Source organism: Caloenas nicobarica, chromosome 17 (assembly GCF_036013445.1).
Source record: "Caloenas nicobarica isolate bCalNic1 chromosome 17, bCalNic1.hap1, whole genome shotgun sequence".
Classification (NCBI taxonomy): Eukaryota; Metazoa; Chordata; class Aves; order Columbiformes; family Columbidae; genus Caloenas; species Caloenas nicobarica.
In genome coordinates, this window is record NC_088261.1 from 10,532,092 (window position 1) to 10,555,011 (window position 22,920).

The 22,920-nt window shown below is 51.3% G+C and overlaps 1 protein-coding gene across 1 annotated transcript in view; it reads left to right on the plus strand.

The window, feature by feature from the left end:
• Nucleotides 1-17,143, plus strand: part of MTMR4 (myotubularin related protein 4) — a 60,020-nt gene extending 42,877 nt beyond the window's left edge. Inside the window, exons 8-19 of the mRNA XM_065647347.1 lie at nt 2,244-2,357; nt 8,004-8,200; nt 8,617-8,745; nt 9,015-9,126; nt 9,559-9,754; nt 10,198-10,383; nt 11,146-11,316; nt 11,433-11,587; nt 12,141-13,368; nt 14,018-14,128; nt 14,425-14,513; nt 14,894-17,143. Coding sequence (XP_065503419.1) covers nt 2,244-2,357; nt 8,004-8,200; nt 8,617-8,745; nt 9,015-9,126; nt 9,559-9,754; nt 10,198-10,383; nt 11,146-11,316; nt 11,433-11,587; nt 12,141-13,368; nt 14,018-14,128; nt 14,425-14,513; nt 14,894-15,071 — 2,866 coding nt within the window. The 3' untranslated portion in view covers nt 15,072-17,143. The remainder of the gene's footprint in view (nt 1-2,243; nt 2,358-8,003; nt 8,201-8,616; nt 8,746-9,014; nt 9,127-9,558; nt 9,755-10,197; nt 10,384-11,145; nt 11,317-11,432; nt 11,588-12,140; nt 13,369-14,017; nt 14,129-14,424; nt 14,514-14,893) is intronic.
• The last annotated feature ends 5,777 nt before the right edge of the window (nt 17,144-22,920 follow it).

A 22,920-nucleotide genomic window follows, 5' to 3' on the forward strand; every position in this document is an offset into this window, starting at 1 on the left:
TCTCAGTCACACTTCTCTAATTTCCTGACCAACTTCACCCGTGGAATCTGAGCTATTTCAGAGATGTCCAAGCTTAGACATCCTACCACAGACATCCTGATCTCCAGCGTCTTACCTGACAGCTTTAATTTTGCTGCCTGAATTCCTCTTCCTCACCTTGTTGTTTTTTATCCCATAGACCAGCTTTGCTTTCTGCCTGGGGCTTTTCTGCAGAGCTGTCTAGACACTGTGTGAAGTGCCGTGGCAGGCGGTTCCTCACCAGCATCACAGACTAAATAACACTAAGTGCTGTATCGTGCCTGTTGCCATCAGCAGGGAAGTCCCTGAGCTCAGGGGAGTCGCAGAATCCCAGGCTGGTTGGGTTGGGCCCTCTGTAGATCCCCAGCCCAGCCCTGCTCACGCAGGGTCACCAGAGCAGATCACACAGGTCGGGCCAGGCGGGTTTGAATGTCTCCAGAGAAGGAGATTCCACAATGTCTCTGGACAGCCTGGTCCAGGCTCCAGCACCTCTCAGCAAAGAAGTTTCTCCTCATGTTCACATGGAGCCTCCTGTGTTTCAGTCTGTGCCCGCTGCCCCTCACCCTGGCGCTGGGCACCACTGAACAGAGTCTGCTCCATCCTCTGACACCCACCCTGAGCTATTGATCCCATTGATCAGATCCCTCTCAGCTTCTCTTCTGCAGCTCAACAGCCCCAGCTCTCTCAGTCTCTCCTCATCACAAAGATGCTCCAGACCCCTCCTCATCTCTGTAGCCCTGCACACCAGGCCACCTCTGGAGCTTATGGCTGGGTAGTTTCACCCCCCTCACTTTGTTTCCCATCTGCCCTGAAACATTCCTGCTGAAGGATGTGGGTTATAGCCTGGAGCTGGAGCTGCTCTTTGATGTTGCTTGCATGTTCGGCTTTGTTTCAGCTGCTTGATGGAGCTCAGCTGGTCCAGCATCCGGGCAGCACTTTGCCTGCAGCCTGTGTGCTGCCTGCAGCCTGTGTGCTGCCTGCAGCCTGTGTCCTGCCTGCAGCTGTGTCCTGCCTGCAACCTGCCCTGCCTGCAGCGGGCAAGGACAGTAGCTGCAGTAACCAGGGAGCCCCTGCGCTCCTGGTTTCTTACCTGTGCATCATTCTACCCTCTCCCCTTCTCCCCAGCACCCCTTGGCTGTCCCCTCTTTCCCTTGGCTCCCCTCTTGCCCTGCTGATAACATACCTGCAGCCGGATTTTTAACATTTTTCTTGGGACCTCAGCATTTGCAATCCTGTTGCCTCTTCCCGTCTCTCCCACCCTCCCCAACTGAATTTCCATTTCGGCTAAACTGTTTTACACTTGTGTTCATGCAGATGTGGGGCTCCTCTGGCACTGCTGCTCTGCTCGTTGGAAAGTTGGATCCCCCCCACTATTCGCTGTGTGCACCAGGACTTAGAACCATAGAATGTCCTGAGTGTCTCTTCTTGAACACTGTCAGGTTGGGGCCGTGACACCTCCCTGGGGAGCCTGTTCCAGTGTCCAGCACCCTCTGGGTGAAGAACCTTTTCGTCATGTCCAACTGACCCTCCCTGGCACATCTTCCTGCCGTTAGTTCCTTCCACAGGGTCCGGATCAGACTCGCCCATCACACTGCTCTCACTGCTGGTGTGTGTTCAGATGGGTATCGGGAATCTGATTTCTGGCACCCCACCAAACAAGATATTCTTTTAGATCTCTCTCATGTCATTTTATTACAGCGTACCCCAAATCACCATTGCCATCTCTCTGGGCAGAGTTGTGTCTTCCTTGCAGAGAGAAATGTGTGAAGCTTATCTGCGGTGACCCGTTTTCTGCAAGGCAGAAAGTGGCAGATCGTCAGTTACCAGAAGCCGTGTGCGTTTCTGGGTTTGCAAGTGCTGCAAGAAAACCAAAACCCTGCCTAAATTAAAGACTGTTCCCCTAAACCCTCATGAATTAAATCGCGAGTATGGTCCAAAGGCACCCTTGGGAAGTACGGTGGTACTCAGTACGGGCCCGGAGGCAAGGTGTGGGGTGAAAGGAGGTTGTCTGCTCTCAGCCCATTCCTGACAGCACTTTTTGGGTCACTTTTCCCACATTGAGACTGTGCTGAGACAGGTATGAAGAAGAAGAGCCAAAGTCCCGCAAGCCAAGTTTGGGGAAATGTGAGCTGCTCCTGCCTTCTCTCTGCACAGCTTCTCTAGTGTAGGTTTTTGATTGCCGAGTCCTCATCTTGCCTCTGTGCTGCTTTTTTTTTTCCCCCCAGACTTTGTTCCAGTTATCCCCAGAAGCTGCTGGTCCCTGTCTGGATCACCGATAAGGAGCTGGAGAACGTGGCCTCGTTCAGGTCGTGGAAAAGGATCCCCGTGGTGGTGTACAGGTAACAAAACCAAAGAGCTCTCCCCTAAACCCACGGCAGCTGCCCTTGTCCTCGTGGTCTTGCCGGCGTTCAGTTAGATCTGAAGATGTGGGTGATTTTCTTCCTATGGAGATACAGCAAGAACACTGTGTTGAATTAAAATTTTCTGAGTTTTAAAACTTTTTCACAGCTTGGGACTTGCCTGGCTGGTACTTTGAAAAGAAGTCTTGCCCAAAGCAAGCCCTGCTGCCAGCTAGACATACCTTTAAACACCCGAGAGCAAATCATTTCTGTTCTGAGTGAGTTCTGAGAGTCTGACAACATTTAGGTAACAGAATGAAATGTTTGCGTGTGGTTGAACTTTGTTGATTTGATAGCTGGTAAATATATAGAATACCTATTCCCTGGTCAGCCTTCCAAAATAATGTATAGAGGGGGATGCAGGAGGCCAGGCAGCAAATAGAGCAGAGCTTTTCAGGGCAGAGGGTGGTTTCCCATCAAAAACGTCCTCTAGGAGACTGGTTGAATTGGTGCACCCAGTCAGTGCACATGCTGGAATGTACATTATGGTTTCTAGCCTTAGCTTGCATGTTAGCAATTACTAAATCCAAATATAAAACGCTGTGAAAGTAAAAGAGCTGCACAACAGAGGACAACCCTGGGAAGTACAAAAGCCTGGAAACAAAACCAGGGAATTTACACACCCCTTAATTCTACATCTTTGTGTTACATTGTTTGCTGTCAGGTGGTGTCAAAACACCGTGTATTACTTCTTCTAGAAGGACTAAATTCTCTAGCAGAGTAATAACAAGTGCTGCTTATCGTATGGAGCCTTTCCCTCTTTGTAGCCAAGTCAGCTAAGAAGTTAATTGTATTTGCGATTACTTTTGCTAAAAATGGCCTGGCGCTGGAGACTGTCCCGGTGCGCCTCCCCACCCGAGGGCAAAGCCGTGTCTTTTTGCTACTCTAACAATTATTTTGTTCCTTGCTTTATAATATCACTGTAATGGTACCCGGTAATTTACAACCCTTTGCAGCCAGGGATCAGATTAGAAGATGCTGACAAGAGATGTTACAAGATGGGACAAGTGTTTGCCCATGGTGTATCTCTCATTTTCACGCATTCTTTAGCCTCTGCCCTCAAGATTTGAAGCCAGGAGAGTCTGCGAGGGCCGCGGCTTTTTCTGGAGTGCCCTGTGCTGTATGGAAAGGGATGGGAAGAAATTAAAAGCCTCACACTCAGCTCCTCATCACCTGTAGATCAGGAGAGAGTGGACAAGTGGGCTCGAGTATGTGATAACCACAGGACTGTTTGGTAGTGTTCAGGGCTTTGGAGAACAAGGCTGAATTCATCACCTCACAGTCAGATCTGTGAAATTCGACACCGAAGGTACCACATTATCAGTTTTCGTTCAAAAAGTATAATTTACCTGTTAAGCAGAGCAGAAATGGAGGTCTCCATCTCCGAGTCCTCAGTGGGGATGCACAGTAGAGATGCAGGAACCTCCAGGCCCATTTGCTTTTAAAACAACGCAGAGGATGCAATTAATTATTTAGCTGCCTGCAGAGGCAGACAGGCATTGCCTGCCAGCCGCTCCTCGTCGTTACTCGCTGTCTGCACAGCCACCTTGAGAAGACCTTGGGCTGTGTTAGCAGGAGAGCTCGACACGCTCGTGTCACCTCTGCCCGTGTTGGTGCTGCAGCAGGTGAACAGGACCCGGCTCCAGCCCCAGGGCTGAGCACTCGCTCTCAGGCTTTCGGGTGGTGCCAGAGTGAGGCAGGAGCTTAACCCAGAGACTCGGGAAATGAAAGGACTTGTGCACATGCATCTCAGTGGGCAACCTTTAGGCGGCAGCTCTGTAAACCCTCTATTGGCTCTTTTGTAGAATCATTGTGGTTGGAAAAGCCCCTCAAGCTCATCGAGTCCAACCATAACCCACCCCTGGCACTGCCCCATGTCCCTGAGAACCTCATCTCTGTCTGTCCAACCCCTCCAGGGATGGTGACTCCACCACTGCCCTGGGCAGCCTGTTCCAATGCCCGACAGCCGTTTGGGGAAGAAATTGTTCCCCAGATCCAACCTCAACCTCCCCTGGCGCAACTTGAGGCCGTTTCCTCTGGTCCTGGCGCTTGTTCCTTGGGAGCAGAGCCCGACGCCCCCTGGCTCCAAGCTCTTTTCTTGTGTTTTAATCCAAGCTGCTTGACTTGCATTGTGGCTGAGCACTCTTATGGCCAGAAAAACAGAGAGTGGACTCAGGAGATCTTGGTTGATGCTTTCTGGGTGATCGTTATGTGTTTGGTGGCAGGTACTAACGACATCAGGTGTGCTCTAGCCTTGTGCTCTGGATGAATCTGGGAGTAAAAGCTCAACTGATAAACTACAAAGGCACCTCATGCTCCAGCTCTGGATTCTGAAAGGGTCATTAAGACTAAACTGAGGATCCTTACAAAATCATTTTGTCCATGTAAGTGAAAACACTCTGGCACCTTCTGCCGTTCCAGCTTCAAGAAAGGAACTTTGTGCTTTGAGAAAAACCCCCACAAAAATCCCCTGTAAGAAAAGACGTGAAATGCTTCATGTGCTCGTGCAGGGGAGGTTTGCAGGACAAGGCTGAGCCGAGCTCTGGCTGCTCCCCTCACCTGGGAACTCATCGCAATCTCCCTTGTGGTTTTGGTTCGTCCACTGGCACTTTCTGCTTGCTGATGACTTCACACTCATTGATACCAGCCGTATTTCCTCGTGTTTATTAGCATGTCTGATGTGTCTTGAAACCGGCTACCTCAAGGCCATCACCTGCCCAGCATTTGTTGCAGCACTGAGAAGTTTGTGCTACCAAGAAGTTTTCTGAATTTAATATGACTCCTTGGCAATAGTTGCAGTGTTGCATTCAACAGGCAACCTCTGACTTAAGTTGCCTGCACAGCTGAGCTCTTTTTCCACCTCTGCACCCCAAAGCGGTGCCGTCGCGTCCCAGCAGCCTGTTGGAGCCGTCCCTGGCACAGCCCCTGCCTTTCCCAACAACGTGCTGAGGCGCTGGCTGGGAAAGCGCCGGTTGGCACAGGCCAGAACCGCGGGTGTGCCAGCAAACAGGCTCAGGAGCGCAGGCCGGCGCTTAAGTCCACACCTGGGCTCTGTTTCATTTCTGAGCATAAATAAAGCCTTGGCTGCTGTCTGTATGAACCATCCTTCCCTGATCCTGAAGCCAGCAATGGGTCTCCTGGGGCTGACTGCTCGGTATGTCACCCTGCAAAACACAACAGCAGCAGAGGCGGCACCGAAAGGACGAGGACCCTGCGGTATTTTGACTTAGCTGAACACGTGAAAGTCTTTGGTTTGAAGTCTTCATCATTATTATCTGTGAGATGTCACTAATGATAACAGATTTTCTGCGTTTATTGATGAGTTGCCTCAGGAGAATAAGGGGACCTTGTCTTTGAGAAGCAAAACCGTTCCTGCGAAGTGCAGGAGCTGCTGGTGAGACACCGGACGCCCCATCAGGAGGTCAGCGCCTCGGAGCATTGTCAGGGTGTGCGGCAAAAGACACGAACGGGTGCTGTCATCCTCTGTGGAACAGCAGATCCCTTTACAGGGTGGCAGCATGAGGAGGAGACACCTTTACGAGAGCTTCTCGGAGCCCTCACTGGCAGCCAACCAGCCTGGGGTGCTGGGTGAGGCTTCTGGTGTGCGTCAGCATCTGGACTGTGACGTCCCCAACTTTGCCACCAGTGCAACTTTTTCAGAGGTGTTGACCTACAAACGGGAAACACCTGGATGTGGTTTGTCAGGAGCTTTACCTACGTCTTTGTTCTTAACTCCAGCTCATCTTCAGAGGGGTTCTGCCCAAGCAGTGGTGGGATAGGAAGGGTGAATGCTGTTGTGAAGAACTGAGGTGCAGGGTCTGGTCTGTCCTGTCCCCAAGAGGGGCCAGGAACCAGGAGTTGTGTGTCAGGAGGTGTACAGATGGGACAAGTATGCAGGGATTCCTTCCTGGGGCATCTCTGGAGCAGCTGGTACCTTAGATTTCCTCCAACAGACATTCAGGAGAAGGTGTGATTGTGTTTCATGGTCACCTGGTGGGCCTGCCTGCTGTGAATTTACTGTATTTTGGAGCCAATTTGTGCTTCCACATTTCACTGTGGCAGAGTCGGCTGTCTGTCCTGTTTGCTGTCCAAGAAATACTGCTGGTTTGTCTTAAACTTGTGGTGTATGTGACCATTCCAGTACTTATTTGGATTTTGGGGAAAAATAAAACTAATCTTCATGACCTTTTATGCCTCTCGTCCATCCTCGTCCTTCTCCCATGGTGGGGACTTGTTTCCTACTCACATCCCTGTACTGAAGCTCTTCTGTTCCTCTGTCCTTGCCACCCTTCTCTGGAGGTCTGAGTACAACATTATCTTTTTTGAGATGGTTTAGTGTGAAATTTATGTCATTTTGAACATGCATAAGATGTGGTGCCGTCACATTTGTTGTCTTACTCTTCTTAGAATAACTGCTAGCACATTCTTAACCTTTTAGCTTCCTTTGAACATCGAGCTGAGGCTTTTCGAGAGCTCAATGACTTCGAATGTTTTGAGATTTGGAAGCTGATTTGTACCCAGCTGCCCCTTGTCAATAGCTGGAGTTACGTTTTGATCACCTGTAAATACTTTTCATTTATTAATATTAAATTTCATATTCTATCACCTACTATCACAGGATCCTTTGCAACTATTTCCTGGTTGATCCTGTGTCACCAGCAGCTCTGTCACCTAATCATCCATTCCCTTTCCAGGCCATTTGGGAATGACCTGACTAGTCTGTTCCTGTGAAAAACAATTTATTCCTACTCCAGACCTTCCACCAGGCATCAGTAGCAACAGCCAGTGTAGGGTTCACATTTTAGGGGTTAATAAACACCAGCTCAGGCCTCCACACAGAAACAAACTGGTCTGATGCTGAGTGAGCTGATCCTTCTGCCTTACAAGTGATAAATGAAATGGTTCAGCAACCAGTATGTACTTTAAGGGAGGAAAAAAGAAAAGAGAATGGGAGAGCAGAACAGTGTTAAAATAAGTAACTATTAATTTTCCAAAGTACAACCATAATTATTTAAAGTTTTCCTCTCTGATTTAATACATTGTCTATAGGCAATAACAGACATATGTATTATATATTTATAGATAATAATATGTTATTGTAAATAAAAATATAAAAGTAGCTCAGTAGAGTAACAGAACAACTGGCAGCTTCCCCCTCGCTGCAGAAATTCCCCGTTCAGTGTAGCGGTAGCTGAGACTCAGGGCACAGCTGTCCCTCCTGGAGGTGACATCCCATGAGCTGCAGCTGTCCTCAGAGCTGTCCCCAGAGCTGCCACCGTCCCCTGGCACCAGTGGGTCCCGACAGCCTCTCCTGCAGCGACCTGCTCCTAATATCTGGTTTCGTGAGCTGTTCCAGCTCCGTGAGCCACTCGCAGCCACATCTGTTTGTCACCGCTGCCATGTGAGTGACGGCTTCCCTGTCACTGCTTCGTTTTGAGCGGCGGTTATTGGTGACGCTGTGTTCCAGTGCTGGAACGCAAGTGTAAATGCAGCAGACGGGCGGTGAGGGGGTTAGAGGTGTCTCTGTAGGTGAAGTTTGCTGGGCTGGTTCTCCGGGGGTTCACGAGGCTCTCGCTTCCTCTGCAGACACGTGCGCAACGGGGCAGTGATCGCGCGCTGCAGCCAGCCCGAAATCAGCTGGTGGGGCTGGCGAAATGCCGACGACGAGTATCTGGTGACGTCTATTGCCAAAGCCTGTGCATTGAACCCCGGCGTGAAGGTGCCGGGTGGTGTGCCGCACAATGGGAGCAGCGATGGCGCCGAGGCCTGCGACACCGACTTTGGTGAGACACCTCGCTCCCCTTCACTCCCCAAACACCTGAGGCAATCAGGGCTTCCTATGCCTCAGGGTTGCTGCCAACAGGGCAGCAATCCCAGAACCCCAGGCTGGTTGGGTTGCAGGGCCCCCTGTAGAACCCCAGCCCAGCCCTGCTCACGCAGGGTCACCAGAGCAGATCACACAGGTCGGGCCAGGCGGGTTTGAATGTCTCCAGAGAAGGAGACTCCACACCCGCTCTGGGCAGCCTGCTCCAGGCTCTGGCACCCTCAAGTTTAATCTCAATAGCCAGAGGGATCATCTGGGCCCCATCATGCCGGGGCTGCCATGTGTGGGACGGGTCTCCGGGCTCGGTCACGGCCGGCGTTGGTGGCACCGGAGGCCTGTCCTGGGAGGGAGCTCAGTCCGTGTTTGTCTCTGCAGACTCATCCCTGACGGCATGTTCAGGTGTGGAGAACGCGGGAACTCCTCAGAAGCTGCTCATTCTTGATGCCAGGTCCTACACTGCGGCTGTGGCCAACAGGGCGAAGGGAGGCGGCTGTGAATGTGAAGGTAAAGAGGGCAAAGCACATCCCAGAACTTCACCCTCTTGGACCCGCTTTGTCCTAGAGCGGAGTTTGGGTTGGTCTCTGGGAGCACATTCCCCTTCATGCTCATTCAAAGTCCGTTATTCCTGATATAATGGTGCTGGTTGGCGAGGCTTTTATAGAAACCCCGCCTCCCTGCAGACCGGGACTGGTGCTGTGAGGGGACAGCTAAACGAGTGTGTGGAGGCAGCGGTAGCAGCTCTCTCTGAATGTTCCCCTCTCTCTTGTGCTCAGAGTATTACCCAAACTGTGAAGTCGTGTTCATGGGCATGGCCAACATCCACTCCATCCGGAACAGCTTCCAGTACCTGCGCGCTGTCTGCAGTCAGGTGCCGGACCCTAGCAAGTGAGTGACTGTTCTCTCACTGATTTTGACACCCTAATCTGTGAACGTCCTGGAGGATCTTCCCTCCCTTTTCCTTTTTCCTATCCCAGGTCTCTACTTCAGAAAATGGAGGAATAGGAACACACTTACAGTGCTTGAATGCTGCTTATTTTGGTCCCTGGTAATCCAGAAGGGATTGCAGCGCTGCCCCAGCGTCACTTGGTTATATGTGTCCTCCAAGGGTTTCTAAAGTGTAGCTGTATCTGGGAAAAACTGAAATTAGAGGTTGGATTCTTTCCACTTATTCCCAGGCTGGCTGGGTCCTCTTGAATATGTTTAGAAAAGGCTGATTTTCACTGAGGACTCCAAAAAGACTTGGGTTACAATATATTTCTTTCTTTTTCTATTGGAGAGCTAAGCAACCATTTTCTTGCCTTTTTCCACCCCTTCTAGCTGGCTTTCAGCCCTGGAGAGCACCAAGTGGCTGCAGCACCTTTCCGTCATGCTGAAGGCAGCCGTGCTTGTCTCCAGCGCAGTGGACAGAGAAGGGCGGCCTGTGCTGGTTCACTGCTCTGACGGCTGGGACAGGACTCCGCAGATCGTAGCGCTGGCAAAGATTCTTCTGGACCCTTACTACAGGACCATGGAGGTACGAGTTGTGCTTTGCTGCTATTTCGTGGCTGTTAAAATGCAGCTTCTGTCCTGGAGCCTCAGGAGGAAGGAGCAGGATCGGTATTTAGTAATTAGCTGAGCGGTGTTTCAGAGCTTCTGTTGTGGGCGTTGGGTTTTTCCACATTCTCTTCCTGCCCGTTTTCCTCTGCCCAGTTTGGTGAAGCACTGTGGTAAATAACCTGTTGTGTTCAAGGTTTGGCTGCTTCCCTACTCTTAGTTGTGCATGTTCTCCAGGCTTTTATTGTACAGAAATACCAGCTGTGAGTTTGTGTTTGGAAACCTCTGACACTGGGGTGGTTTTGCTCCCAGCCCAGCTCTGGTGCCGCCTCCTTCCCGCCCTGCAGACCTGGCGAACGGGGTTTGCCTTGTCCTGCCTACAGCAAAGCATCCGCAGTTTGGGTTTTTTTCTTTTATTCACAGGGCTTCCAGGTGCTTGTTGAATCAGATTGGCTGGATTTCGGTCACAAGTTTGGTGATCGCTGCGGTCACCAGGAGAAGGTGGAAGATCAGAACGAGCAGTGCCCAGTTTTTCTCCAGTGGCTGGATGCGGTTCATCAGCTTCTGAAGCAGTTTCCTTGCCTCTTTGAATTTAACGAAGCTTTTTTGGTAAGGAATACACGTGCAAACATCTCTTTATCCCTTGCCAGATGTGAGCAGAGGCAGAGGGAAGGCCACGATATTTTACACCCTTATAGTTGAAGGAAAACAAAACCTGAATTATTTAAAAATGAGGAAGTGTCTGAGCAGCGCTTGGGCTCTGCTGGATTCCTGACATACCTGCACCGTGTGGGTCCAGCCCTGCCCCTCAGCCGCGGCGTTTTGACCTGGCTCTGTGTGTGTGATGCTTCTGCCGGCTTCTGTTCGCTGTTTGCAGTTTCCTCCTCCTCCCGGGGGTGCTGCAGCTCGGAGTACGTAACAGAATGCACAGTGATGAAGGGTTTATATTCTCTGGTTTCTTTGAATCATTTCTTCTCCAGGTCCCTCTCTAGCCCAGTGAATCAGATACCATCAGCAGCATTGTTCTGATTAAAAGCCTGGTTTCCATATCTCAGAGCAGTATGAGTCTGAAACATTTAATAAAGATAAATTAGGGAAATGATAACTATTAATCTCTGTCTTATCAAACAATACAGGTTCGGGTTATAGAGGGATGGGTGTGGTATCATTGACTGTTGCTTTCACTTTAATCAAGCGATTCCCATTGCTGTCCCCTCTCTGTCCTGCCCTGTGTGGCAGAGGACAGAGCATGGTCACTGCCTGGGCTTGGAACACATGAGCCATCCCAGAGGAGCGTTAAACCTTTCCCTTGTAGACAGGAGACAGCGTTTCCCGCTGGCCCTGACCGCTGTTCCCCCTGTGCCGCTGCAGGTGAAGCTGGTGCAGCACACGTATTCCTGCCTCTATGGGACCTTCCTCGGGAACAGCCCCTGTGAGCGAGAGATGCACAACATCTACAAGCGAACCTGCTCCGTGTGGTCCCTCCTGCGGGCCGGCAACAAGAACTTCCACAACCTGCTCTACATGCCGGGCTCTGAGCAGGTGAGCAGAGCTCCCGGCCCAGGTTCCAGGCTCTGCCTCCAGGCACCAGGGACTGTGTGGAGAGGCCGGAGGGGTTTCCTTTTGCGTACATCTCTGATCACAAGTGGTTATTGCAGGTGCTGCATCCCGTGTGCCACGTGCGAGCGCTGCATGTCTGGACTGCGGTGTATCTCCCAGCGTCTTCACCGCACCCTCTGGGACAGGATGACATGGACATTTACCTGCCCTCTGGGTCGCAGAGCCAGGAGTTCAGCGGCAGATGTTTGGACAGGTGAGACCCTGGAGCCCCAGGCCCGGGCTGGATTCTTTTCCTCCGTGATCGTTGTAGTTCCTCTGTTTTACTGTTGTTCTCTGTGGAGAGCGAGAGCTCTGTAGCATTGTCTTGGCTACTTGGAGAAGAACACGTACAGCTCCCAACTGCACCTGAAATGGCAGATAGTGGAGGCCACACCGCAGTGTTGTGTGTTTCAGCTTGTGCTGCTGCACCACCCCTCCCCACCTGCCTGTCATCTGTAATTAAGAGCATTTCCTTTCCCTCATCTTGGTTTCAACTGAATTGAGGAAAGTTTCAGGAGTTTTGTTTTGAGGTTTCATAGAATGAGAGAATCATTTTGGTTTGAAAAGCCCCTCAAGCTCATCGAGTCCACCCATAACCCACCTCTGGCACTGCCTCATGTCCCTGAGAACCTCATCTCCGTCTGTCCAACCCCTCCAGGGATGGTGACTCCACCACTGCCCTGGGCAGCCTGTTCTAATGCCTGACGTTTCTGTGGATAAATGTTTCTTCATATCCCATCTAAAATTTGTTTGCTTTTGGGTTCTAGATTACCAAAGACAAGATCTATGGATGACCTGCTTTCAGCCTGCGACTCCAGCAGCCCACTGACCCGCACGTCGAGCGATCCCAACCTCAATAACCACTGTCCCGAGGTCCGGGTGGGCCTGGAAGCCTGGCACGGCACGGCCGAGGGAGCCGAGCTGCACGTGGGCGAAGACAGTGCCGGGACTGCTGGAGAGACAGGGCGGGTGGAGCAGCGAGAGGAAAACGCTCTCCTGAAAGCCAACAGTGCTTGTAGCAGCTGTGCTGAGCATGAAGAGCAGAGCAAGGAACTGAGCAGCTGGGCTGCTGTGCCAGCAAGCGGTGCCTCTCTGGAGGTGGAAAAGGGAAACGGAACAGTCACGGAGGAACAGGATGGCACGTGTCCAGCTCCAAATCCTTCCGAACAGGAAAATATTGAGAGGGTTTCCACCAGTTCTGGAAAGCAGTTAGAAACCATTCCCCAGGAACCTTTGAAGGCTGCTGGCCTGGTGTCCAACAGAGGAGGCTGCCCCAAGAGAAGCACCACCTGCCAAGACATTCCCAGCCAGGAGTCCCTGGCACCAAGCGCCCCTTGTCAGGACAGCCCAGGCCCTGCCGCAGGCATCCCCTGCCCAGGTGAAGACAACGGCAAAGGTGACGGTGGACGGAGCGGGCTCTGCGAGGAACCTGGTCGGCCAGGCAGAGTCCCGCTTGAGCAGTGGCGCAAGCCCATTTCCCAGAGCCAGAGCAGCGAGTTCTCCTTCCTGGGCTCCAACTGGGACAGTTTTCAAGGAATGGTGACACCGCTCCCCAATGGGGACCCTGCGCCCAGACACCTCCTCTCCTATGGCTGCTGCAGCAAGAGGCTGAGCAGCAAAGCACTGCGGGTGCCAGGCCTGTGCCTCAGGGAAGGAGCGAAACCCGCCGCCTGCTCTGGCCACGGCAGCGTGCATTTTGCAGGCCCTGCGGGGAAGCCCAGCCGTTCGTGGCTGCCCTGCCACCTGAAACAAGTGTCTGGTCCCAAGCACGTGCCACCAAAATGTCCTTCCCCTGTGCCTCCTCTCTACCTGGACGATGATGGGCTCCCCTTCCCCACGGATGTGATTCAGCACAGGCTGCGGCAGATTGAGGCCAGCTACAAGCAGGAGGTGGAGCAGCTGCGCAGGCAAGTGCGGGAGCTGCAGCTGCGCCTGGACATCCGTCACTTCTGCGCCCCTCCGGCTGAGCCACCCATGGACTACGAGGATGATTTTGTAAGTAATGGCCTGGAACACCCGGACTCCGGGCCAGCAGTGCTCCCTGCATCCCCACACCGGCCTCTCCAGCCTGCAGTTTCACTCTCATACTTTTGGAGTGGATCATAGAACCATAGAATGGTTTGGGTTGGAGGGCCCTCCCCAGGTCCCCCAGTGCCCCCCCTGCCATGAGCAGGGACATCTGCACCAGCTCAGGTTGCTCAGAGCCCCGTCCAGCCTGGCCTGGGATGTCTCCAGGGATGGTTCATCCACCACCTCTCTGGCCAACCTGGGCCAGGCTCTCACCAGCCTCAGGGCCAACAATTTCTTCCTCATGTCCGGCCTGAATCTCCCTCCTTTAGTTTAAAACCATCACCTCTTGTCCTATCGAAACAGGTCCTGCTAAAATGATTAAGATTGTTGTATGTTTACTCAGCCCCATTCCCCTCCTGTCCATGCGCTGTGTCCTCATGCCACCCAGAGATATCTCTGCTTCTTCAGGACCAAGCAACGGCTCCTACATGGTCATTAATGCTTTACCTCCTTGTGTGGGGAGCTGTGGAGCCAGCCACGTGCCCCTCACAAGCACTAAGCATGTCCAGAGCAGGGAACACCCTTGACACTGCAACTGAGACAACTGAGGGGATTTGTGACTCTCTTTTTGCAGACATGTTTGAAGGAATCGGACGGCAGCGACACCGAGGATTTCTGCTCTGACCACAGTGAAGATTGTTTGTCAGAAGCGAGCTGGGAGCCTGTCGATAAGAAGGAGACTGAGGTACGTGTCTCGTTTTGGCGGCTGTGATGCAGCAGGAGAGGACGTTTCTTTGCAGTTAACTTTGTTAGGGCAGCAGAGGGTGGGCTGGAAGCACGGCAGAGAGCATCACCCTTGTCCTTTATCACGTCCTCTGCGTCCCCTGCTGCTGCTGGGGCCGGTCGAAGGGGACATGGCAGGTGGGCTCGCTCCAGGACAGCCTGTCACAGTCCAGAGCCACATCTCAGCCTGCGCTGGGGTCCTGAGACCTGGTCGTTGTGTCACAAACAGAAAGCTGACAGGACTGGGGTTTGCTCTAGGTCACGCGGTGGGTTCCAGACCACATGGCCTCGCATTGTTTCAACTGCGATTGTGAATTCTGGCTGGCCAAGCGGAGGCATCACTGCAGGTAAGCAATGCTCTCGCTGTAGTTCCACTCTTCTTCTCAGGCCGTTTCTCACAAACCTCACAAAATGCCTGTCTGTGATGTTTGTTCCCTCCAGCTCCCAGGAGAAAGCTTTAGGACTTCTTTTTGCCAGGCCTCATAAATTCCCTGCAGATTTCCATTCTGCATTGTTCTTTCTCTTTTTCCAAGGCCTTCGATCCTTCCCCTGGGTAGTAATGTCCATGAGTCCCTTTTTAGTGGTAGCCAGTTCGCTCCCACTGGAGACCACAGTATGTACTTCAAAAAACATGTTGAAAAGTCCTAAGTAGGGCTGGTACTTCACCCTGAACCTTTGCTGTGCTGTTCCCAGCTCTCTCTTCACTGGTTTTCTCGCTCCTTGACAGGAACTGTGGGAACGTGTTTTGTGCCGGTTGCTGCCACCTGAAGCTGCCCATCCCCGATCAGCAGCTGTACGACCCCGTCCTCGTCTGTAACTCCTGTTATGACCACATCCAAGTGTCTCGTGCCAGGGAGCTCATGAGCCAACACCTGAAGAAACCCATCGCCACGGCTTCCAGCTGAATGCCAGACAAGGGACCTGTCTAAGCCCAGCCTTTCCTCTTGGGGGTTTGAAGGGTGACTCTGCCTCCACTCTCGTGAAGGCCTTCGGTGCAACCCTCGAACACCACGCTCGAACGCACCCTCTGCAGCAGTCTCGCTGCTGGGCTGGGGCAGAGGAGCTGGGGCTGGAGCACGGTGCGTGTCCCCGCTCTGGTACCTGTGGGCCCGTACGTTGTAGCCTGACGAGCTAGGGCTAAAGAGGGGATTGCAACCTCTTCCTTTTGTGGGCTGGAAAGCGACGTTTTCACAGCTATTGCCTGTGCAAAGTACCCCCAAAGCAATAGAAAGGCATGTTTAGAACCACCCCCACCAAGGCAGGCTGCCGTACCAGAAGAGCACAGGCTCTGGGCGGGACCGCAAGCTTCAGAAGGGCCTCAGCCTGGAGCAGTCCTGTAGATTCTCTTTCCATGAGTGTGATTTGCGATCAGCTTGGTGAATAAGACTCATTATTCATCACTAATTGATTTGTCTCTTGAGCGTCAAAGAGAAATTCATTCTGGCTGAAAACGGGCCGAGCAGATTTTGCCCGTTTTAATGCTCTGCTAGAATTGGTGAATGCACTTGACTTTCTCCGACGCCCCAACTCTGCGGGGAGATGGGAAATTGGCTTTTTCACTTCTGCTCTGCCCGTCTGCTTCGTCTGCGGTCGTGTCACAGCACGGTGCTCACACAGGACTGGCACCCTGGTCCTCTCCTGGCATGGAAACAGAACTCGCCTTCCCGTGTTGCTCCTCCGGCCCTTCTCTGCCCTCAGCTCTCCACTTCCTACTGCTCTTTATCCTGAAAACTTGATACCTTGAGGGTATAGGCCATAATGTGTTGTTTTACCTCCTGGAATGTGCTGTCTGGTGTATGTGAGGGTTTCAGTCCAAATGCTGCTATATATTTCTGTGCACTTAATGTAACCCGAAGAAGGGAGAATGAAGCATCGATACCAAAACGGGAGTGGGGAGGACACTGGCTAACACAGACACTACGGTCTGTGCCTTTTGTGGGAGGACGTACAGCCCAGCTACAGCGATAACCGTGACGTGCGGCATCTCTGCAGTGGTGGAAACAATCTCTCTGACGTGCCCCAGCACTACCTAAAATGCCTCTTGGATTTGACTTCTTTTTTGTCTCCTGTACAGTGGTCAAAGTTCAGAGTTGCCGACTTGTAATTGCGTCTCTACTTCTTTAAACTAGAGAGAAGGAATCCCAGCTCCTTCTAAGAAAAAGAAACTGGGTTTAGAAAGAAAGGTTTAGAAAGACAGGTTTCAGGTGGGCTTTTAGTCCCTAGATCCCTCTGGGAGTATCCATCCTGCCTCCTTTCTAAGAAATCTGTGGATATTAATGAGGAAGAAGAGTTCGAACACGGGGCATTTCTTTGCTGAAGTGCAGGTTTTCTTTCCAGCTAAATGCAAAGGTCCAACATACTCTGCACCCCATGAGCTGAGACTTCGTAAATGGGGGGATGACCCGCGAGGGCATTCAGTCTGTTAACAAGGCAAAGGACTTTACACTGTTAGGATCTCCCAAATTTTTGCTACCAGTTTGTCATCTCCAGCAGAGGGAATGGAATAACGACCCTTTTCTGCACTTTGATGTGTCAGCCTCTGGTGTTGTAAATCCTGATAGTGCGAGCAAAGCTGGCGTCAGCTGAAGACCCTGGACTGACCTGGACTCTGCTGCTTTTCCGTACTGGGAACAACCAAAATGACTTTGGGAAGAGAAGGCTCCTTGCTTCGGATTCTCCCCTGCCTTGGACCTCGCAGTCATTGCCGGACGTGGAAGAGTGACCGTGGGGCTGGCAGAAGAAACGGGGTTTACTCCTGTTTTGCACGTGTTGGAATGACTGCGAGCAATAAGGAAGCCAGAAACTGGGTACTGCTGGCCCTGCCGTTCAGGCCATTAGTCCAAACTGCTTTTAGCTCTCGTGAGTTTCAGCGTCACAATGTGCTGGCCAAAAAACTCTAAAAAATCAGTTCGATAGCATTGTGACAAACAAAACGTGCTGTACAACTCAATACAGTTGAAATAAAATCTCTATATTAGTGCTGCTGTGTTTGGAGCCGTTCTTTAGTTCATGGTGAATTCTTCTTGCAGAGTTTCTCAGGCTGCTGTTTGTTACTTGTTGCCTTGTCCTTCCATTAAGGTATGTTGGGAATTTAATGTTCTTTCTCACCAATAAGAATCCATGGTGGGACACAAAGCACGCTGTGCTGTGCTCTTCTGCTCCGATGCTCTCTGCTCTCTTCCAAGCAAACCTGCAGCAGCCCAGGATTCCAGCCCCTTCCAGGGAGGAATTTTCCTGTTCCAGAGCAGCACGTGTGCAGGATTCACAGCTCTTCACCCACGTTTATGCCACTGTTTGCCAGGTAGGTTGTGCGGCTGTGTGCCCATGCAGGTTGGTAGATGGGAACAGATGTGCTCAGCTCCATGTGCTGGGGTGACACAGGTAAGTTATAGTTTGTGGTGGAGCTGGACAGGATCTGTTAGGAAGCCTGTGCTCAATTTCAGGCATCCAGGGATCATAAAATTGAGCAGATCCCGTCAACTATTCCCAAAGTTCGGGTCAGCGTTCACGTCAGACAGGTAGCACCTAAATGCTTTGTTTTATTGGAAATGTCAGGAGCAAGATAGCTTGTTGCATCTGAAAATTAACCATTTCTCCTGAAACAGCCACAGGAAAGGTCATCTGCTCTGGGTGACCCTGCGTTAGCAGGGATTGGACTGGATGATCTCCAGAGGTCCCTTCAACCCCAACCAGTCTGGGATCCTGGGATCTTTGAAGGCAACGTTGATGCATATTAACCGTGAATGAGGTTTCTGCAAGAAAGGACAGTCTGCTGATCAACTTCCAGGCTCTGGTCTTAACACTTCCCATGTCACAGTGACCAGCAGCTTCTGCCACAGCTGTGGGACCCTTTGGCTTCTTGTCACCAGCCTCAGCAGAATTTCCCTGTGTGTTCACAGCTGAATCGAAGCGTTTTGCTGGAGGCACTCGTGACTTGCAGTGGCCACATCAGCAAAGGGCGCTTAATGCCCACAGTTATTGAGCACAGAACAAAGCATTAAATCACTTAAAGAATATAAAGCCTTAATTTGCCAACACATTCAGCCTGAGGTGATCTGTGTGTGCACTGAAATAGGTCTAACCCAGCGCAAACAGCGAGATCAAAGCCTTCCCCTATCAGTGCAGTGACTGCCGTGAATTGTTGGCAAATTAACAACACAACTGCTTGTGATGTACCATAATATCTTGCCAGCCACTGAACAAAATAAACATGGATTTCGGTGTAGTGAGAAGCCAGGTTCTGATGGTTGGTGCTCTTCAGCTGCTCGGTCATTATTGGATGATGGTAAAAGTGCCAGGGCCGGAGGAGGGGTGAGGAGCTGCAGTTACGAAAGGAGACAAGAGGAACGTGAGGTGTGGCTGTGCGAACCCTGCGAGCGCTGAGCAGGGAACAGCTCGATGTGGGACAGACGGGCAGGGAGGGTGTGGGATGAGCGAGGTGCGTTTGGTTGGTTTCCATCCATACAGTTTGCAGTGGAAGAGAGAAGAAATATGTTTCCCAAAATGTTATGCTGCTGAGAAAGTGAACTTTGGGCACTGCTATTTGGTTATGGTACTGTGGGTATCTCTATGTCTCCTAAGTTAAAAATAATACATGTGCCAAGTTGTAATTATATAAAAGATGCTACATGCAGTCTCTAGTATGTTTAAAATAATATTTTTTGCTTTTAAGTTGCCCGAAGCAGCACACACTGTCTCACAAAGTTTCAGCCAGTTGTGCAGCTTTACACCCCACAGTTGTCACCATGTGTGCGCAGGTCTTGCCGACGGCCCAGGCGGTTCCGAGTCCCTGTGGCACAGCCGGGTGCTGTGTCACCGTGTCACCCTGCTGGGCTTGGGGGCTATTTACAGGCTTTACATGTCCTGGGACAAAACATTCATCATTGCAACTGCCACTGCTCTTTTGTGACAGTAAAGTGCTCCCTGTCACCTAATAAAGTAGTCATATTGTTCACAAGCAAGCTAGAAAAATTGATATAGTGGCAAAGAAGAATGTATCTTTGCTCATGGCTGGGGAAAAAAAAAAAAGGCAGATTTCATTTAGATTTGCAGAAAGGCAGCTGTTCGCATCACACTTGTGCTCCAGCCCCTCACCAGCTCCGTTCCCTTCTCCAAACTTACTCCAGCACCTCAAGGGTTTTCTTGGCGTGAGGGGCCCAGAACTGCCTCCAGGATTCGAGGTTTGGCCTCCCCAGTGCCCAGCACAGGGACAGTCGCTGCCCTGGGCCTGCTGGCCACACCGGTGCTGGTACCAGCCAGGATGCTGGTGGCCTCTTGGCCACCTGGGCACACGCTGGCTCATGTTTGGCCGCTGTCACCAACACCCCAAGTCAAGCCCCTCGCTGCCCGAGGTCCCTGGAGCGGTTTCCTCGTGCGGTACCCCTGCCGCAGCTGCTGTGGGTTCGTGTTTCCTCTCACCTGCCCTGAGCTCTGAGGTGCTGAAAGGTCCGAGTATGGCTCTGCCGGGAGCTCCCAGCGCTCCGGGTGCTGATGAAAAACATCCTTCTGTCTTCAAAACATCAGCTGTTCTGCAGCTACAGGCTCAGGTTCAGAGTCCTGAAGGCAGCACTTGAAATGGACTTATGTTTCTGGGCTTTAGTTTCAGGAACTTTTGAGTTTGAGGGACCTGTTCCCTGCATTTCAGTTGTGGACTATGGATTGCTGGCTGACCTGAGTTAGGATGACACAATAAAAAACTCATGTATCCCACTGTCAGGTAGTTGTCTTGCACTCCTGCTGCACAGGGAGAGGAGAAGCCTGAAATTATTTCCTTGAAGTAACGCAAAAGACAATCTTGGGAGTGCTGAGAAAATGCTTTTGTGAAGTCAACTTTTTCTTGATTTTTCAGGTTTGTGTTCCACATTGTTTACTAAAGCTTTGGCCGTTTACCCTGAGCAACCATTACATAATTCTTAAGAGAATAAATTATTACTGAGCAAATAAACATGCAAAGTCTCTTGGGAAGACGGCAGCATGAGTTCATTAGAATCACAGGCCATTAATTCCTTGGGTAAAGTAACATCCTTCCATGGTGCAGGATTTTAGATCTGATGACAATGAGATGAAATTTCTGCTCCTTCCTGCTGTTGCTTCTGACTCAGAATAATGATAAATGTGCTCGATCTGCCAAAGACAGGCAGAGACTGAGAGAAACAATCAGTTGGTCTGCGGAAAGAGAGGCAAAAACAATATCTTCTAATCTCTCCTAATCGTCATTTTACCTTGTCCTGTTTCCTGTTTTACCTGTCTGCTTTAATTTGAAGTGGGGAACTCTGTGAGGAACCCCACCCAAAATATTTAAGCCAGTCGGTCTAACATCATTTTCTTCACTTCAGCTATGCGGAAGAGCTGTGATTTTGCTTTCAGTTTACAAACAGGAGCAGTTCCCCATCAGTTTATTCAATTTTGTCCCCTTTCTGACACTTCCTGCACTTTCACTTGCTTCGGTGGTTTGAGCCTGTGCTGTAAACCAAAGCAATAAGGATGGTTTCAGTTAAGGAAGGAGTTTGGTTTTGTACTTTCTTGCTAAGAAATCTTATGACAACTCTGAGATAATGTATTTAAGGCGAGGAAATAGGCAGGTGCTCAGTCTTCTCACTGGTATCTTGCTCTGAGGGCAGCCAAGATGGAGAAATGTCATGTTCTTCTTCTGTCACTGCTGGTAAACCACGGGCAGGATGAAGGTAGAGAGGTGACCTCACTCCTCCTTTCCCAGCTCTTGCTCTTCTTCTCCTTTTGGTTCATAGCAGATTTGTGTTCTAGAACTTGAAGAATGGTTATGCCAGGCTAGAAAAACTCAAGTCCCTGTATTCTGCCTCCAGCCACAGCCAACAGCGGAGCCCTGAGAGGAGCTGGAGAGCAGACGTGCCACTGCAAATCAGGTGTGAACTCCGAGCTCCCACCAGTGCACAGTTTGAGGACTAGGAGTGACAAAGGTGACGCGTTTAAGAGCTATAGTCTTTGTGAATATAGCTAATTTTTTTTTTCTACCCAAAACATCCCATGGCAATTAGTTCCTCACTTTCCCTGCAATTAAGTACCTGATTTGATGTCCTCCATTAGTCATGCTCACCTTCTTTATACTACCTATGGTTTTACTACGTACTTTTTTCTATAATAAAACCCCTCTGAAGATTTCTTCTTCAGTATTTCCATCTGGTGTAGCTAGTTCAAATCCTTGATGCTAATTTTCTCTATCCTGTTTTAACTCTACCCAATCTATTCTGGAGTGGGGGAAATCAGAACTGCACACATTTGGGTTTTTTTATAGCAAACATGACACCTGTAATTCCTGATTTGTTCTGTATTCCTCAGCCAATACCTTCTAAACTCGTTTTCTTTTCCCCTTTGTGAACTGCCAGTGAACCTTAAGGTGACACTTTCAAACATCTGCTCTAACTTTATCATTTCTTTCATGGGTAATCATCAGTTTGACGATCACCACGACACAGACAACGTCAGGATTACGTACCGTATGTTTAGCAGCGCTGCATTTCCCCGCTGTCCAGGGTTTTCCTACACCAGTAAGTACCAGGAGGTGGATCCGCTGCCCTTCACGGCGCTGCGGCCTGAAGGAGTTCAGATGATCAGCAGAAATCATCAGCGCGTTCACCAACCTCTTCTCAAGGTCATTACCCTGTGGGATTTCATTAAATTTCTTTTGTGAAACGTGGCCCTTCACCCCAGCTCTTTATTTCCCACCATTCGACCCCAGAGCCAGCCCAGGGGACACCCCTGGCCACAGCCCCTCCAGCACTGCCCCCTCCATCCCCAGGGGAGCCTCATGAGGACACACTGTCCCCACTCTACCATGTCTTTAACCTCTTTCCACCGGTCCGGGCTGGTGGCAGTGTCCACCCACACTCTGGTTCAGGGACCTGCAGCTTCCTCCAGGGCCACCTCCAGGGCTGTTCTGAGCAGGGGGTTTGACCACGGGTCTCAGCCGTCCACGTCCTGGTGGGACCGATGGGAGCTGGTGGTGGCACCAGGCTGAGGGGACAGCGGGGCTGAGGGGACGGGGGAGCCACGGAGGGGACGGCGGCGCTGAGGGGAACTGTATGTGGCTGAGAGGACTGGGGCCACTGAGGGAACTGCGGCGGTGGGACTAAAGGGACAAGAATTGTGGCTGGTACCAGCACTGGTGTGTCCAGCAGGCCCAGGACAGCGACCGTCCCTTGTCCCAGGCACTGGGGAGGCCAAACCGCGAATCCTGGGGTCAGTTTTGGGCCCCTCACGCCAAGAAAGGCCTTGAGGTGCTGGAGGGAGTTGAGAGAAGGGAACGGAGCTGGTGAGGGGCTGGAGCACAAGTGTGATGGGAGCGGCTGAGGGAGCTGGGGGTTCAGCTGGAGAACAGGAGCTGAGGGGAGACCTTCTGATCTCTGACCTGCCTGAAAGGAGCTTGGAGCCAGGGGGGGTCGGGCTCTGCTCCCCAGGAACAAGCGCCAGGACCAGAGGAAACGGCCTCAAGGGGAAGCTGAGGTTGGAAATTTGGGAGAATTTCTTCCCCAAAGGGCTGTGGGGCATTGGAACAGGCTGCCCAGGGCAGTGCTGGAGTCACCATCCCTGGAGGGGTTGGACAGACGGAGATGAGGTTCTCAGGGACATGGGGCAGTGCCAGGGGTGGGTTATGGTTGGAGTCCATGATCCTGAGGGTCTCTTACGACCAAAATGATTCTATGTCTGTATCACAACTAGACCCCCAGCGCTCTTGTACAGCCAGGGGAAGGAAATGGGCATCTCTGGGGTGCAAGTCAT